Source organism: Neodiprion lecontei, chromosome 2 (genome assembly GCF_021901455.1).
Source record: "Neodiprion lecontei isolate iyNeoLeco1 chromosome 2, iyNeoLeco1.1, whole genome shotgun sequence".
In the NCBI taxonomy this organism is placed as follows: Eukaryota; Metazoa; Arthropoda; class Insecta; order Hymenoptera; family Diprionidae; genus Neodiprion; species Neodiprion lecontei.
In genome coordinates this window covers 43,185,173-43,198,618 of record NC_060261.1, presented here as the reverse complement: position 1 = coordinate 43,198,618, position 13,446 = coordinate 43,185,173, and the positions used below count along the sequence as shown (strand labels likewise).

The following is a 13,446-nucleotide window of genomic DNA, read 5'->3' as shown; positions in this document are numbered from 1 at the left end:
AATCGATAAGTATAATACCTAGACTCGTTCTCCACGGTGTCTGAAACCACGGCGTAAGAATAGAGGTCACGGGTAGGTCACACTGGTAGCTCGATCACGGATCAGTCTGATTCAAGCACAGCTAGTTAGCCGTGCCTTCCGCTCCATTCCGTTCTCAGGTAAGTTGAAATTTTTTCGAGAAAAACCCTAGTTATGTGATTATTCTCAATCAAGGTGCCTTTTCATTTCTTTTATCTAATCGAAAATATACTGCGATGCTATAAATCGGGTCTACTGCCGGTAGATTTTATGTAATATCACGTTCTACTCTCCTTTTAAGTTACACGAATGTGGTTCGTGCAAGCCGGACTCCGCGCCTCCTCGATCAGCCGAAATTTCACCGTCAGCTGGAGGTCATCGCAGTTTTCAATTTTCACTCCTTTTCAAATCACTTACGACTCTAATGTCAACTTGATCAGCTTTTCTTCTTTTTTCGTTCTATTTCGTGTTAGTATCATTTTTTCACTTCCGGGTGCACCTTGCAATTCAATGTCGCTGTGCGACCTTGCTAAGGTCAAATTAATTGACACTATTAAATGTCAAGCAGTAGTTATTCTGGGCGTTTACCAGTGCAGAGCTTGAGGTTCGATGAATCTAGCCTAATAAATTTAAGAATTGTAGGTCATTAAACGGAACTAATTAAGTATGGTGTAACACAATTTAGAACGGCCGTGATTAATTATTGCCATATTCTGTTGTGATGTAACTTGTCTCAAGTGAATTAAAAACTCAATATCAAACTGAACTGTTTCTCAGTCAAAATCTGCTAACCATTTAATAATCAATTTTCCCGCTTTATCAGTTCCAAATACAGCTCCTGCTCCAAGGCAAACAATATGCCTATCCAAAGCATCAAGGCCCGTCAGATCTACGACTCACGTGGAAACCCAACTGTTGAGGTATGAAATGCGCTATTATTTATCATTATTTTTATAACTGTGGACCAGGGAGTGGTGAAATAATAAACTCTTGTTCTTTCCACAGGTTGATTTGGTTACTGAAAATGGATTGTTTCGCGCTGCAGTGCCGTCTGGTGCCTCGACCGGAGTTCATGAAGCTTTAGAACTTCGTGACAACGACAAGTCCAAGTACCATGGAAAATCTGTCTTTAAGGCTGTTGATAACATTAACAAGATCATCGCTCCTCAACTTATCAAGGTAGATAATAGTTGCAAAATTGATGTAACAAATCATCTTTCTCAATGCTTATGATGCTTCATCCAAATTTAGTACTCTGCAATATACATTTCACTATTCCAGTTAAATTAAATAAATGGCGTTGCTTGCCCTGAATGATCAATGTCATTCTATGAGGTATTACACAAAGATTTGAGTAATTTCAGTAATGAATAAAAACTTTTCAATTTTATCATTTCTGTTGCATACATTGCTCATCGTAACTTTATAGGCATGATGATAAGAAACGAAGAAATCATTGTCTTACCTCAAATATTTCTCTATCCTAAGGCTAACCTAGAAGTCACTCAGCAAGTGGATATTGACAACCTACTACTCAAGATTGACGGAACCCCAAATAAATCGACACTTGGAGCTAACGCAATCCTTGGTGTTTCCCTTGCTGTTTGCAAGGCTGGCGCTGTTAAGAAGGGAATTCCCCTTTACAAGTAAGATGGGAAGATATTTCCAGCACATCATTCAATCTAATTGTAAGTGGTCTCTGTGGAACCATAACACTTTTTATCATTGATCCTTGTGTTACCAGGTATATCGCAGAGTTGGCAGGAAATCCTGAGATTATTCTTCCAGTACCTGCCTTCAATGTTATCAACGGAGGGTCTCATGCTGGCAACAAACTCGCTATGCAAGAGTTCATGATTCTGCCTGTAGGTGCAGCAAACTTCACTGAGGCGATGAAAATGGGCAGTGAAGTTTATCATTACCTCAAGGCAGGCATCAAGAAGAAGTTTGGACTTGATGCTACCGCCGTTGGTGATGAGGGTGGATTTGCGCCCAACATTCTGGACAACAAGGAAGCTCTAAATCTTATCATCGATGCTATCAAGGTAATAAGAGTATTACTTAATATTACACGAGTGTAAGTTGTAATTATTAAATAATGCAAGTCCAATTTCACCTCACCTGAAATCAAACGCTCTGAATTCCTTCAGACTGCCGGATACGAAGGCAAGATCAAGATTGGCATGGATGTCGCCGCATCTGAATTCTTCAAAGATGGAAAGTATGATTTGGACTTCAAGAACCCAGCCTCAGATCCTAGCAAATTCCTAGAGCCACAGGCTCTGCAAAATCTGTACCTTGACTTCGTTAAAGAGTTCCCAATTGTCTCAATTGAGGATCCGTTTGACCAAGATGATTGGGCATCTTGGACCTCTATCACTGCTGCAACACCTATTCAGATCGTTGGAGACGATCTCACAGTGACTAATCCCATCCGGTGAGTTATCTCAAATATATCTTCGGCTTCTCAACATAAACTTTGTGTTTATTTCAATAAAATTCGTGACGAGTTTTTTTTTTTTTTGCTTATTCACTAATCAAATTTTTTTTCTTAGCATCCAGAAGGCTGTCGACTCCAAAGCCTGCAACTGTTTGCTGCTGAAGGTCAACCAAATTGGTAGTGTTACCGAATCTATCAATGCTCACAAGCTAGCGAAGAGCAACGGATGGGGAACCATGGTGTCTCATCGATCGGGAGAAACTGAGGACACCTTCATTGCTGATCTAGTAGTTGGTCTTTCTACCGGCCAGATTAAAACCGGAGCCCCATGCCGCTCGGAGCGTCTTGCAAAGTACAACCAGATTCTTCGTATTGAAGAGGAGCTTGGAGCTGCTGCGAAATATGCTGGAGAGAAATTCCGCAACCCCACCGCCTAAATTTAGCTCGCTAAATTTTTGAAAGAAGTACTATCACAATTTTATCGTACCGTTATTGAGAATGGTCTGCCTTTTCATGTGGAAATATGAACAGAACGATAATGCGTGGTTATAATTTGAAATCAGTTACCTAATCTCGCAAGGCAAGCATTCCCCTGTAATGTTAGATTCGATGAAAAATTATATTCCTGCTCTTAATGTACTAGTCTGCTGTGTATTATCGGCGAAAAATTTTCCTTTTCCATGGATCAGCATACGCTCATTACTCAGTTTTAACAAAATTCTCATTTTATCCATCCCATTACTGTAGATTCTTATTTAATAAATATATTAATGTAAATGTATTACAAAATATAATACCGTGTTATTCAGTGAGCTAAAGTATTTAGGGGCTAGAAGATGATTGGTCGATGAAGCTGATCTAACAATAATCGTTGTGAATTTACGTGAGTAATTATTTCGTGAAACTATAATGTAAAGTGATACTATACATTTTCGCAATTAACGAGTAAATAACGTTAATCATTTAAATTTGTTGTATTGTCTTCTTTCTCGCATCCTTTACACCTCTGATCCAAATTTTATACAACAGTTTTGTGAAGTATAACACATCTAACAAAATTATCAAAATATTGCTATTTTATAGAATTGTAAGAGGTTACAGCTTAAAAAATGAATATTAAGCTCGATCTGGATTGTTCATTTAGTATGAAACAATTTTAAACCTCACACTTAGGTTCAATGAACTCTTACTCATTCTGAAATTCACACTGACAATCGCGAGCACTGGAAGAACCGGACTGGTCTAAGATACTTCGAACATACCGACTGCTAGTAGAAGATTTCTTCGCGAAAAGTGGAGGGTGAGAACGGGTGAATTTTTTGTCGGAAAAGTTCGTAGGAGGTAGGTCTCGACGCATGTTTTGACGTCAGGATTATGCGAGACGTTAACGTCCTCCAAGCTCATTTCTTCAGCAAGTTTGGTAAAGTCCCAAAGCTTCAGTGTCGAATCGAGGGATCCTGACACTAAGATATTACCGTCTCTACTGAAGAACAAGCAATGTACTGTGGCTGTATGGCTGGATAAGGCTGCGACCAAATGTCCGTGCGCTAAATCCCAAATCAGGACTCTGTTATCGGCACCCGCAGTCGCCAGGAAGCGACCTTCCGCGGAAAATGCTAGGGAATATATCGGACCTTTGTGGCCGGTCATCAACCGCACCTGACCTCCAGTAACACAGTCCCACAGTCTGACTGTCCGGTCGCTGGATCCCGTAGCAACGTAATTTGAATTTGGATGGAATTGTACGACCTAAGGATGGAAAGGACAACAAGGAGTTAGATTCGCATTGTACGAAAATTAATTAAATGCAACTTACATCGACATCTGAGTAATGCCCGGAAAAAATTCGGAGAGGCTGATGAGCGTCAGTTGCCCAGAGTCTTGCAGTCTTGTCGTGGGAACCTGTCGCGAAATAGTAACCATGTGGTGAGAATCTCACTGACCAAACAGGGAACAGGTGACCCTTGTAGCAAACAACACAGGTCCACGTATGAAGAGACCATAGCCTTACTGGAACCGAGAAGAGAAATGTCAGGTTGAGCAAATTGTTGAGCAAACTAAGAAAAGATGATACTTTTTCGTAGAATATTTAAGACAATTATCACCAATATTTATACATTGATAAAAACTGAACCTTGATGTTCACTGTGTCATGCTCACCTGTGGTGTCCTCTGATGAAGATAGTAGTAAATTTCTGTCTGGGCTAAACGACAAACTATAAATAGGTCCGCTGTGTCCATATAGGGTTCTCGACGATTCAGCTGTCCTGTCGTCCATCATTCTCACAAGTACATCGTCTTAAGAGAATTATTCAGATTAAAGATAACAGCAAAAACATTAACTTAGAAAAGCCAGAGGCAGATTTTTTTGAAAGGAGAAAGAGTCGCGAGTACCAGCTTCGCGGTCGATGTCTTGTAATTGATCCCCACTTTTCATCAGTCTTAATTTTTGTGGAACCAGGCTCCATACTTTTACTGCGGAATCACTGAAGCCAATGGCCAGCAAACTGGAATCTTCTGCGACTTCTGCAGCAGTAACGCTGCAATTATATGAGCGAAAGTGTCATTGAATCATCGATATGATTTAAAATATTTAATATAAGTCGTACCTGTGTACTGAATTCAATAAAGTATAGAAGCATATTGACGGAAGACTGTCTGGCCCCAATACCACTCTCTTTGAAGCCTCTCTCAATGCTTTAACCTTCTCCAGTTTATCAGCATCTTTCCTAAATACGATCAATCTTTTTAAGCAGCGATACAAAGTCAAATCGATTAGAATCAACAAAGTGCAAAAATAAACTAACAAATTTGGTAGGGGCATTCTTCCGACCGGAGGTGCATTAGGGTCTGATTTAGTTTTCTTAGAAAAGAGTGGATCTTTTTTTGCTTTCTTTTTCTTTGGTTTATCTCCTCCCTCCCCACCGCCATCGTCTTCTTCTTCCTCAGCCGGCGGGACGCACTGAATATCTGGTTCCTTTAAAAGCCCATAATAGACTTTAGCCTTGTTATCTATGGAATTGAAAGGAATCCTTGAAGTTGAAGATCAGATATTTGAACAAATTTAAGACATAGACCATTGATTGCTTTCAAATTATACCTTGCCGCGTAGCTTCCCCCACAACAGCGCCTGACGTTGCTTCAATCTGTTGCTTGTTCCGAGCGACACCTTCGTACATATCAAAGTAAAGATGCTCTTGAATAATATTGAGCAAAATGCTATGTTTTTTCTCTTGAAGATGCCGCTTGAGTATGGAAAGCGTGTCTCGGGACATCCTTATAATAAACTGGTTAGACCTGTAAGAAAGTAATCGTCATTTTCTGTCACAAATTTACCTGTACAGCTTACTTTTCTTATCAACCCCATAGCTCTGATCCTCACTTGAAAGTATCCGTCAGCTCATTACCAGCAATCTGTTCCCGTTTTGTGACATTTGACAATCGCTTCAGATCCTCCTGGTAATATTCCTCCAAATTACCACTGAACTTCTCCAGCAGCTGTTTTGCTTCTCCTGAATGGTTGTTGTAAACAAGTTCCAGGTACATGTGAACCAATACCGGATACAATATTGTGCCAAGTTCATGCTACAGAAAGCGAAAGTAAATGTAAGATAAGGTCGGACAAAAATGCACAAAGAATTGATCGCTTATCGCAAACCTTGTAAATATCCAGAGCTCCTTCGACGAATTTCTTAAGTTCGGTATAGGCTTTCTCATACAGCGCTGGATCACCCTCGCTTTTGTAAGCTGATAGTACGCTGCTAACTTCAGAATCAGTTTGTTGACTATCCTCAGCTGAAACATCCGTCAAGTTTGCTTCCTTTCTAAATAACTCCTCGGTACCCTGGGGAGAAAGCCGAAGCGTATTTTAATCTGACGGTACAGTTTTGTTTACATGTCATATTTGCAATTTGAGGTTAAGTCAACGCTTACCTTTAAATTGTATTTCCGTAACAGCTGCAATACTGCAAGCATTGTGCTTTTCTCGTTGTCCATGGTTGCAGGTTTTTTTTCCCGTCTGCACCGCGTCTGTGATTTAAATTTTGATCCGAGGAATCGAAATCGTCAGACGCGAACGAGGATGCTAGCTATCCGGAGACACGATCAATTTCGCCGCCCCATTTGTCTAGCGCATGTGACACGCAACATGCTGACGATGCTGACCAGTCAGATATATGGTGACTCCGAAACATGCCCCTTGAATAAAATACACCCTCAACTTAGCTGCGTGTCTGGTTGCCGCTTCCATCATAAGCAGGCGTAGGAAACTGCCCGACTTGTAAAAGGACGTTTCCACGCCAGTCCGACATACAGTATCTAGATTTTGAATGTATGGAGTGGTAGTAGTAGGTCATCGTCTGCCAGGGATAGCAACATACCATTAACAATTTTTCATAGAGAATAGAAATAAATCCAATAAAATTACAATCAAACGGGAACAATTATAAGTAAATAATCAGAATTTATAAATGCACAAGTCTTACACGAATTACAACTTAGAATTACCTGTGCAAGAAAGCTCAGCAATATTATTCTGCCTTAGACTTTTTTACAATTGATGAGAATGTCACGTTCTAACATATTTTGTACATATGTTGTACAAATTTCTGAATTCACATAGCAAATGATGTATTGAAATTCTTATGCCTAACACATATTTGAGAAACAATTAATCCACGTAATGATCTACAGAAGTCATCTGTACATCTTTCTATTAATTTTTCGATATCGAGCCATGCTGGAGCATTTATATTCCGAAACTTGTATTATAGAAAAATTTTCAATTTATCAAGACGCGAAGCAGTTATCATGGAGTTCTTTATACATAGCGAGAATGAAAATAAAAATTCTAGATAAAGCGATGAAAACATAGCATGTATATTATTTCTGAACTTCGGAAAGTATGTCAGAGGCAGATCTCGTCAGATGAAAATAATACACAACTCAATGCTCGAAATCCTCGGATCATTCCCTACGAATAGTTTCCTAGGTGCAAGAATATTAAACTGCACAAAGAACATCGATTTTGATCGCAAGCCATCCTTATACCGTAATTGAGATTAATCGCTTATGGTAGAAGCACGTGAACTAAGCGGCGGTGGGGTGGGGCGGAGGGGGGGGGGGGGAGGAGGGGGAAAGATCTGAAAGAACCTACGATCAGATTGGGAGGGAATACCCGGCGTCCTTTAGTTTTTAGTTTAAAAGCGGCTGCGTGAGCGCATTGACCACCAGTTTTATCTATAATTCGGTCCGCGCACTTCTCTCAGTTTTCCCTCACCATGAGTCGGTTTGCTAATTACAAATCGATCATTGTGGTCTTGAGTACAATCGGCTCTCTGGCGATTGGAACTCCCATCAAACTTTCCGAAGAAGCAATTTCCACCACACCAAGTAAGGGTGAGATTATTTGGTTCCGACTTGTTTTTAGTATCCATCTTTGCGCTGAACGAAAATATATTGAACGCGGAAAATGAAATAGATAATGGTACAATTCGTCCGGCTAGAGTTACACAAATAGGAAATTCAACGCGTTTGGGAATTCCCCTGAAAATTAGATGCATTCGTCGTGCGCATCTCATGGCCGTACACGGAAGAAAATTTATTCAGCGTTAACTATTTTCCTTGTCATCTGATGCCTGAAAATTTCAATCAGTAGTTTCTAGTATGTTCCTGCATGGTCTCAATAGTTGGATGGTACAGTATTCTATTTTTATGCACTGCTATTAAAATATATTTCTAAAGCAAAACAAAAACATTAATCGCGTAGTATAGCACGAAGTCCCGCTGCACTTAACAACCTGATTCAAACGTTCCTCTTTATCAGTAATTCATTCCGATTACTCCATTGATAAGAATTTTCAACAGATTTAGGATAATTGATTGAATCGCGTTGTTTTTATGATCTCACCTGATTCACGCGAAAGGTTATCGTTAGAGGATTAATACTGGCACAAAAAAAATCCTTTGATTATCAGGCCTTATCCATGTTTGAAAATTGCGGTTTGATATCAGTAGCGTACTTCACGGCATCTTTTAAGAACAGTGCCTTGGCACGACTTTTTTATCTTCGACAATCGAGCAGAAGTTTTTGTAATTAACGCGATGCAGGTATGAAGATCGTTTACTGTAAACAGTGTTACTTTCAAGTTGTAGTGCGAAGTTTTTCTTCGAGATTTTGTGAAGTTTCTCGTATCGTAATCAATCGCGTCAAGTCAATGAAATTCACGATTAATAGTTTCAAACTCGTTTAGCAGGCATCAGGTGTAAGTTTAGAACGAGTCGATGAGTATTGTTGACCGGTAAAAATCCCGGACAGCGTAATTGAGGCGAGATACAACGTAATGCCACAAACAACACGATAATCAAATCACGTGCACCGCAAAAGGAAGTGTAAATGCAACGTTCCTATTCCCACATCATTATTACATTCAGCCGGACGAAAGAAAGACTCTGAATTTGTTATCGTGTTATCGTGGTAAGACTTGAGTATCGGTTATCAGGTTCGAAATATCGAAAGACAAACAATTGCGGTAATTATCGTACACTAGATTTATGAAATTCTGACAATGCAAGATTTTCGCATCCAACTCGTAACTCCCACGGTGCAGCTCTCATATACATATACCCAATATGTAACCTTAGAGTGAGCATAAAAAAGTACCACTCATTTCCTGGTCACCAGTACTCCACCACAACACCTTTCGCTAATAACTTGTTCACATATGTGCACCGCATATATTTGCATATTCACAAACAAAGTTCAGTACGCGGGAGACGGAACAAGAAATGTAAAAAATGAAAATTCAATGCTAAGAGCAGCTATATAGTTATAATAATAACGGACAGTGATGTCATTATCGTAGAACCACGTGGAGGTTGGTTAAAAACATTAAATTGCGGCAAACTATCGAGAATATGATAGCGCAACTAGCGTGATCCTCGCTTCCGCGATGTGTTATGTACACTGTAAGAGGTGATTGGACTTATCCATTCTATTTTTTTTTTCTTCTCTTTCGTGATCATCGCTTCTCGGTGGTCATTTGCAGGCCAGATTGATCCACGTAAACGTAAATATGTACGATATGCTCGATTCGTAACTGGGTTGTATTTGAAATTTTGTCGAGTCATCATTAATCCCATTGCCATTTAGAACCAACCGCGTTATAAGTATGTAACTACATTATACAATTCCCTCGTATACGTAAGCAAGGATGTATAATGAAATTGCAGCAGCCGGGATGTCTAACTGTCCGAGAATAGTGAGCCGCAGCGAATGGCGAGCCCGTTCACCAACGGAGGAATACTTGCCAATGGTGGTATCACCCTCATCCTACGTAGTGGCGCACCATGGAGGAATACCCCATTACTGTTACGACGAAACAACTTGCGCCAACATCGTCCGGAGCTACCAAGACCTTCACATGGACGTGAACACATGGGCCGACATCGGGTACCACTTCGTGATCGGCGGGGATGGAAACGTCTACGAAGGCAGAGGGTGGGACCACGTTGGCGCCCATTGCCCAGGGTACAACGGTCAAGGAATCGGGATCTGCATAATCGGCGATTATACCTGTGAGTGTTTATCCACTTCCGGCGAATCGTGCGCTCGACTCGATCCCATCGATTTTCTGACCTCGCATTTTCCTCCCTTTTTCAGCACGCATGCCTAACAACGCGTCCCTGGAAGCTTTCCAATCGCTCATCGACTGCGGTATTTCCCTGGGGAAGGTCAAGCCAGATTACAAGCTCATCGGGCACCGGCAGGGCCGGGACACTCAGTGTCCGGGGGAAACGTTTTACGCTCATATTAAGACGATGCCGCACTGGGAGCCGAATCCCGTGCCCTTGTGGGGCGTTTCGGGAAAGGGTGTCTTCAAGCCGGGTACGAAGACCGCGAACCTCACCGGGACGCAGAGATGGACGGGCCTTATTGCCTTGGGAGTGCCGTACAAGGAATCCGAGCCAAGCACGGGGGAGAAAGTCGAGGAGAACGACGTCGATACGGAAAACACGACCGTTGAGAAGAATCCCACTGACTGATCGATCGATCGATTGATAGATTGAACGATCGATTCATTCATTCATTCATTACCTACCGCACGCTTGTTGGAACGGATTGTTTGGACAGTTTTTTACATTTTAAACTTAATGGTGATGTAGTACCTATAACAAGTTATAAACTTTGCTTTTAGCATTAAATATACCAAATAAGAGGAGTTTTGCACAATATGTATGAATATGGGCAAAACGCCTCGGCAAAATAGTACAAAGATTAAAAATGGTAGAAAAAAATATACGAAAGAATGAATAAACTAGCACAGTTTTGTGAGACAAAAATGTAAAAATTATTTTTACTTTTAGAAAAAGAACAGAACAAAAAACAGCTTTTCTATGTATGTATGTATACGCGCAAGCCTTGTGACTGATATAGAATGTGTACACCTAATCAGAAATGAGAAATGAATAATTATGTGTATATGCTTGAAGTTAGAAACGATCAAGTCAGTTGAGTAACCGGGAGTCGTTATAGATAAGTGAACATTATTCCGTTTTTTGGCTGCACTCTGCCCATCTTTGCATTTTATACTTTGCGTTGACTGTGAATCATGCAGCATATCGCTAATCATAATTACAATAATTATGGTGAAACCCCGAGATGATTACGCGTTCGTTGCATCTTATCTCGGTTAGATTATAATATACAACTCCAACCAGAATCATAGATTTCGAAAATTTATTCGCTGGATTTGCTGCGGCGCTCGCAATTACTTTCCCACTTGCAATTAGTTTCCATGGGCCGAATTCAGCTAGTGTCGCGGATTACGATGGAGAAAAAGATATTTCTCATTGTTTCCACGCGTGATTGATGGGCGCGGGAAAATACATATGAACCGATATGATCTGCCTGTACGTACTTTGATTCGTTTTATCCGGTTTTAAGCTCTTAAAATTTTTTCCCTTCGCCAAATTTCAAGGATTTGAAAACGCCTTTATTGATGATCGCCACTTTTAGACATTCGGAATACACTTTGAACTATCGTTCTAACGATTTTTTCAACGCGTTCATGGCCTTCGCTTATTACAATTAGATCCAGACAATATAATTGGCCAGTTTGTATAATCACTAACAATTATTAGGTAACATCATGTAATGTGTTGAAATAATATAATGTAGACCGATATTTTTACCCGCGTATTAGATTCTATACATTTTCTATTTTTATGTAAAATATATTACACATGTATGTATATTACAATCATGCACAAATTTGTTTGGTGATTTTTGCTAATTAAATAAAATGTGCTTTGAAATAAATTTGTAAAATTCTGATAGTTATTGTAAGTAACAGGTGAGGCCCGTTTTTTTTTTTTTGTATAATTACTTGACAACAGATTTGTTAAAGAGACAAAATAACTTGTAACTAACTCGAATGACGCACCCCTGAAAACGCGCATGAGGTCTAAAAGTTTTTTAAAGAAATGCTCTACAACCCGAAAAGACGTCTATCCATTAATGTGGAAATTTATTTTTCCACAATTTTTTACAATTAGTCAAAAGGATGAAAAATACATACGATAAAAAAACGGAGTAGATAATTTCGCGTTATTACGCACAGTCTCCGATGAATACGTTGATGTAAAAATAAAAATGCACGACTTGTTTTGAATGGTATCAAATTAGGCGGAAATACTTTTGCCGTCGTGCATATATATGTATAATAACCGTACACCAAACAGTTCCTGAACAAAGCTGTTGTAACTACGCAAGAAGTGCGAAATTTAGTGTGTAGTTTTGACGAGGGAATTCTAGATTTTATCCGACACAATCTAGTCTCGTACAGGAAACATTACGTGCCTCTCGAATAATTACGCAGCCACGGCTGCCGTGCCGTACGATTGAACATACTATATATAACAATAGTTGTTATGAAACTAACATTATTATTATTATTGCATGTGTAACATTATGTGCGAATTACCCACGTCACATGATTCTTGACAATATAAGACCAGCTTTATTCACTGGAAACTCTGGCCAATTGCCCTCGTTTACGACGCACGCTCGGAACTGAATTCTAAAACTAATATTGGAGTTGTATTAAGACGTTTTGTGAATTGAACACATCTAAAAAAAAAAAACTTTTTACCGTAGGTCCCTCAGCCTGCCCAGCGATAATAGAAAAACCGGAATGGGGAGCTCTTCAGGCTAAAAAGAAACCCAGAAAACTTAAGGTCTCGTCTGCACAATTAGTGATTATTCATCATACAAAAACTGAAAGTTGTTACAAGCAAGCTCTATGCCATGCGAAGGTCCGAAAGATTCAGGTAGACAGAATATTAGTGTCAGAATCTTACCATGTACGTCCGATTGTTCGAGTCGGTTGGAACTGCAGATGCATCTCTCTTTCGTGTAATCATCGTTAGCTTCGATCGTTACAATATACGGAGAATGTTTTTTTCGATAACTTTTCTACCGTCATCTATGAATAGAGAAATTCCACCAACGGTGGTTCTATTAACGAGGAAACAATATCACTGCGCACATCGACAAGAGGAAGAACTCTTTCCTCGGACAAAATGTTTCATGTTTTTCACGCTGTTGTTATATTCTGACAGGACGAACACATCAATAACAATTCGTGGAGTGACATAGCGCCCAACTTCCTAATTGGGGAGGATGGCAACGTCTACGAGGGTCGGGGATGGAACAATCGCAGAAAAGGCCGCGTTGAATGCTGCGAAGAAATTGATCAAATGCGGGGTTGACTCGGGCAAGATAAACAAGACTTACGTTCTTCTGGCACACAAGCAAGTTGCACAAACTGCCTGTCCAGGCAACAAGCTCTTCAACGTGATAAAGAAATAGCCAGGATGGCAGTCCAATCCTCCACGTTAACCGTAATTTGAATGTTAGCGGTAACCGATGTCATAATGCGGAATAAAAAGCACCCTGCATCGTTTGTGAAGAAAGAAACGCGTGTGCG

The 13,446-nt window shown here is 40.1% G+C and overlaps 3 protein-coding genes across 4 annotated transcripts; 2 read left to right on the top strand and 1 right to left on the bottom strand.

The window, feature by feature from the left end:
• On the top strand, positions 1 to 3,426 carry LOC107216494 (enolase). Of its 2 annotated transcripts, XM_015653691.2 has the most exons (8): positions 41 to 158; positions 320 to 392; positions 842 to 938; positions 1,024 to 1,197; positions 1,507 to 1,664; positions 1,763 to 2,063; positions 2,169 to 2,455; positions 2,574 to 3,426. In XM_015653691.2, the coding sequence occupies exons 2-8, from the start codon at positions 328 to 330 to the stop codon at positions 2,893 to 2,895; spliced, it is 1,404 nt and encodes a 467-aa protein (XP_015509177.1). In that variant the 5' UTR covers positions 41 to 158; positions 320 to 327; the 3' UTR covers positions 2,896 to 3,426. The 2 variants fall into 2 exon arrangements, with proteins under 2 accessions (XP_015509178.1, XP_015509177.1); XM_015653692.2 differs by lacking the exon at positions 320 to 392 and having other exon boundaries at positions 1 to 158.
• LOC107216493 (transcription initiation factor TFIID subunit 5) lies at positions 2,926 to 6,818 on the bottom strand. The gene is made up of 10 exons (XM_015653690.2): positions 6,392 to 6,818; positions 6,117 to 6,302; positions 5,841 to 6,043; positions 5,559 to 5,755; positions 5,266 to 5,470; positions 5,068 to 5,187; positions 4,853 to 4,998; positions 4,619 to 4,756; positions 4,275 to 4,468; positions 2,926 to 4,207 (listed from the first exon to the last, which is right to left on the bottom strand). The coding sequence occupies exons 1-10, from the start codon at positions 6,452 to 6,454 to the stop codon at positions 3,701 to 3,703; spliced, it is 1,959 nt and encodes a 652-aa protein (XP_015509176.1). The 5' UTR covers positions 6,455 to 6,818; the 3' UTR covers positions 2,926 to 3,700.
• Positions 6,819 to 7,657: 839 nt separating this feature from the next.
• LOC107216517 (peptidoglycan-recognition protein SC2) lies at positions 7,658 to 13,419 on the top strand. Its single transcript, XM_015653729.2, has 4 exons — positions 7,658 to 7,855; positions 9,689 to 10,033; positions 10,119 to 10,407; positions 13,139 to 13,419. The coding sequence occupies exons 1-4, from the start codon at positions 7,738 to 7,740 to the stop codon at positions 13,326 to 13,328; spliced, it is 942 nt and encodes a 313-aa protein (XP_015509215.2). The 5' UTR covers positions 7,658 to 7,737; the 3' UTR covers positions 13,329 to 13,419.
• Positions 13,420 to 13,446: the final 27 nt, after the last annotated feature.

Coding starts and splice junctions, on each gene's coding strand:
- LOC107216517 (XM_015653729.2), top strand. CDS start 7,738: ATGAGTCGGTTTGCTAATTACAAATCGATCATTGTGGTCTTGAGTACA. Junction 10,034..10,118: donor CATAATCGGCGATTATACCT/GTGAGTGTTTAT, acceptor TCCCTTTTTCAG/CACGCATGCCTAACAACGCG. Junction 10,408..13,138: donor CTTATTGCCTTGGGAGTGCC/GTACAAGGAATC, acceptor CTAATTGGGGAG/GATGGCAACGTCTACGAGGG.
- LOC107216494 (XM_015653691.2), top strand. CDS start 328: ATGTGGTTCGTGCAAGCCGGACTCCGCGCCTCCTCGATCAGCCGAAAT. Junction 393..841: donor AATTTCACCGTCAGCTGGAG/GTCATCGCAGTT, acceptor CCGCTTTATCAG/TTCCAAATACAGCTCCTGCT. Junction 1,198..1,506: donor TCGCTCCTCAACTTATCAAG/GTAGATAATAGT, acceptor CTCTATCCTAAG/GCTAACCTAGAAGTCACTCA.
- LOC107216493 (XM_015653690.2), bottom strand. CDS start 6,454: ATGGACAACGAGAAAAGCACAATGCTTGCAGTATTGCAGCTGTTACGG. Junction 4,999..5,067: donor TTATTGAATTCAGTACACAG/GTACGACTTATA, acceptor ATATAATTGCAG/CGTTACTGCTGCAGAAGTCG. Junction 4,208..4,274: donor GGCATTACTCAGATGTCGAT/GTAAGTTGCATT, acceptor TTCCATCCTTAG/GTCGTACAATTCCATCCAAA.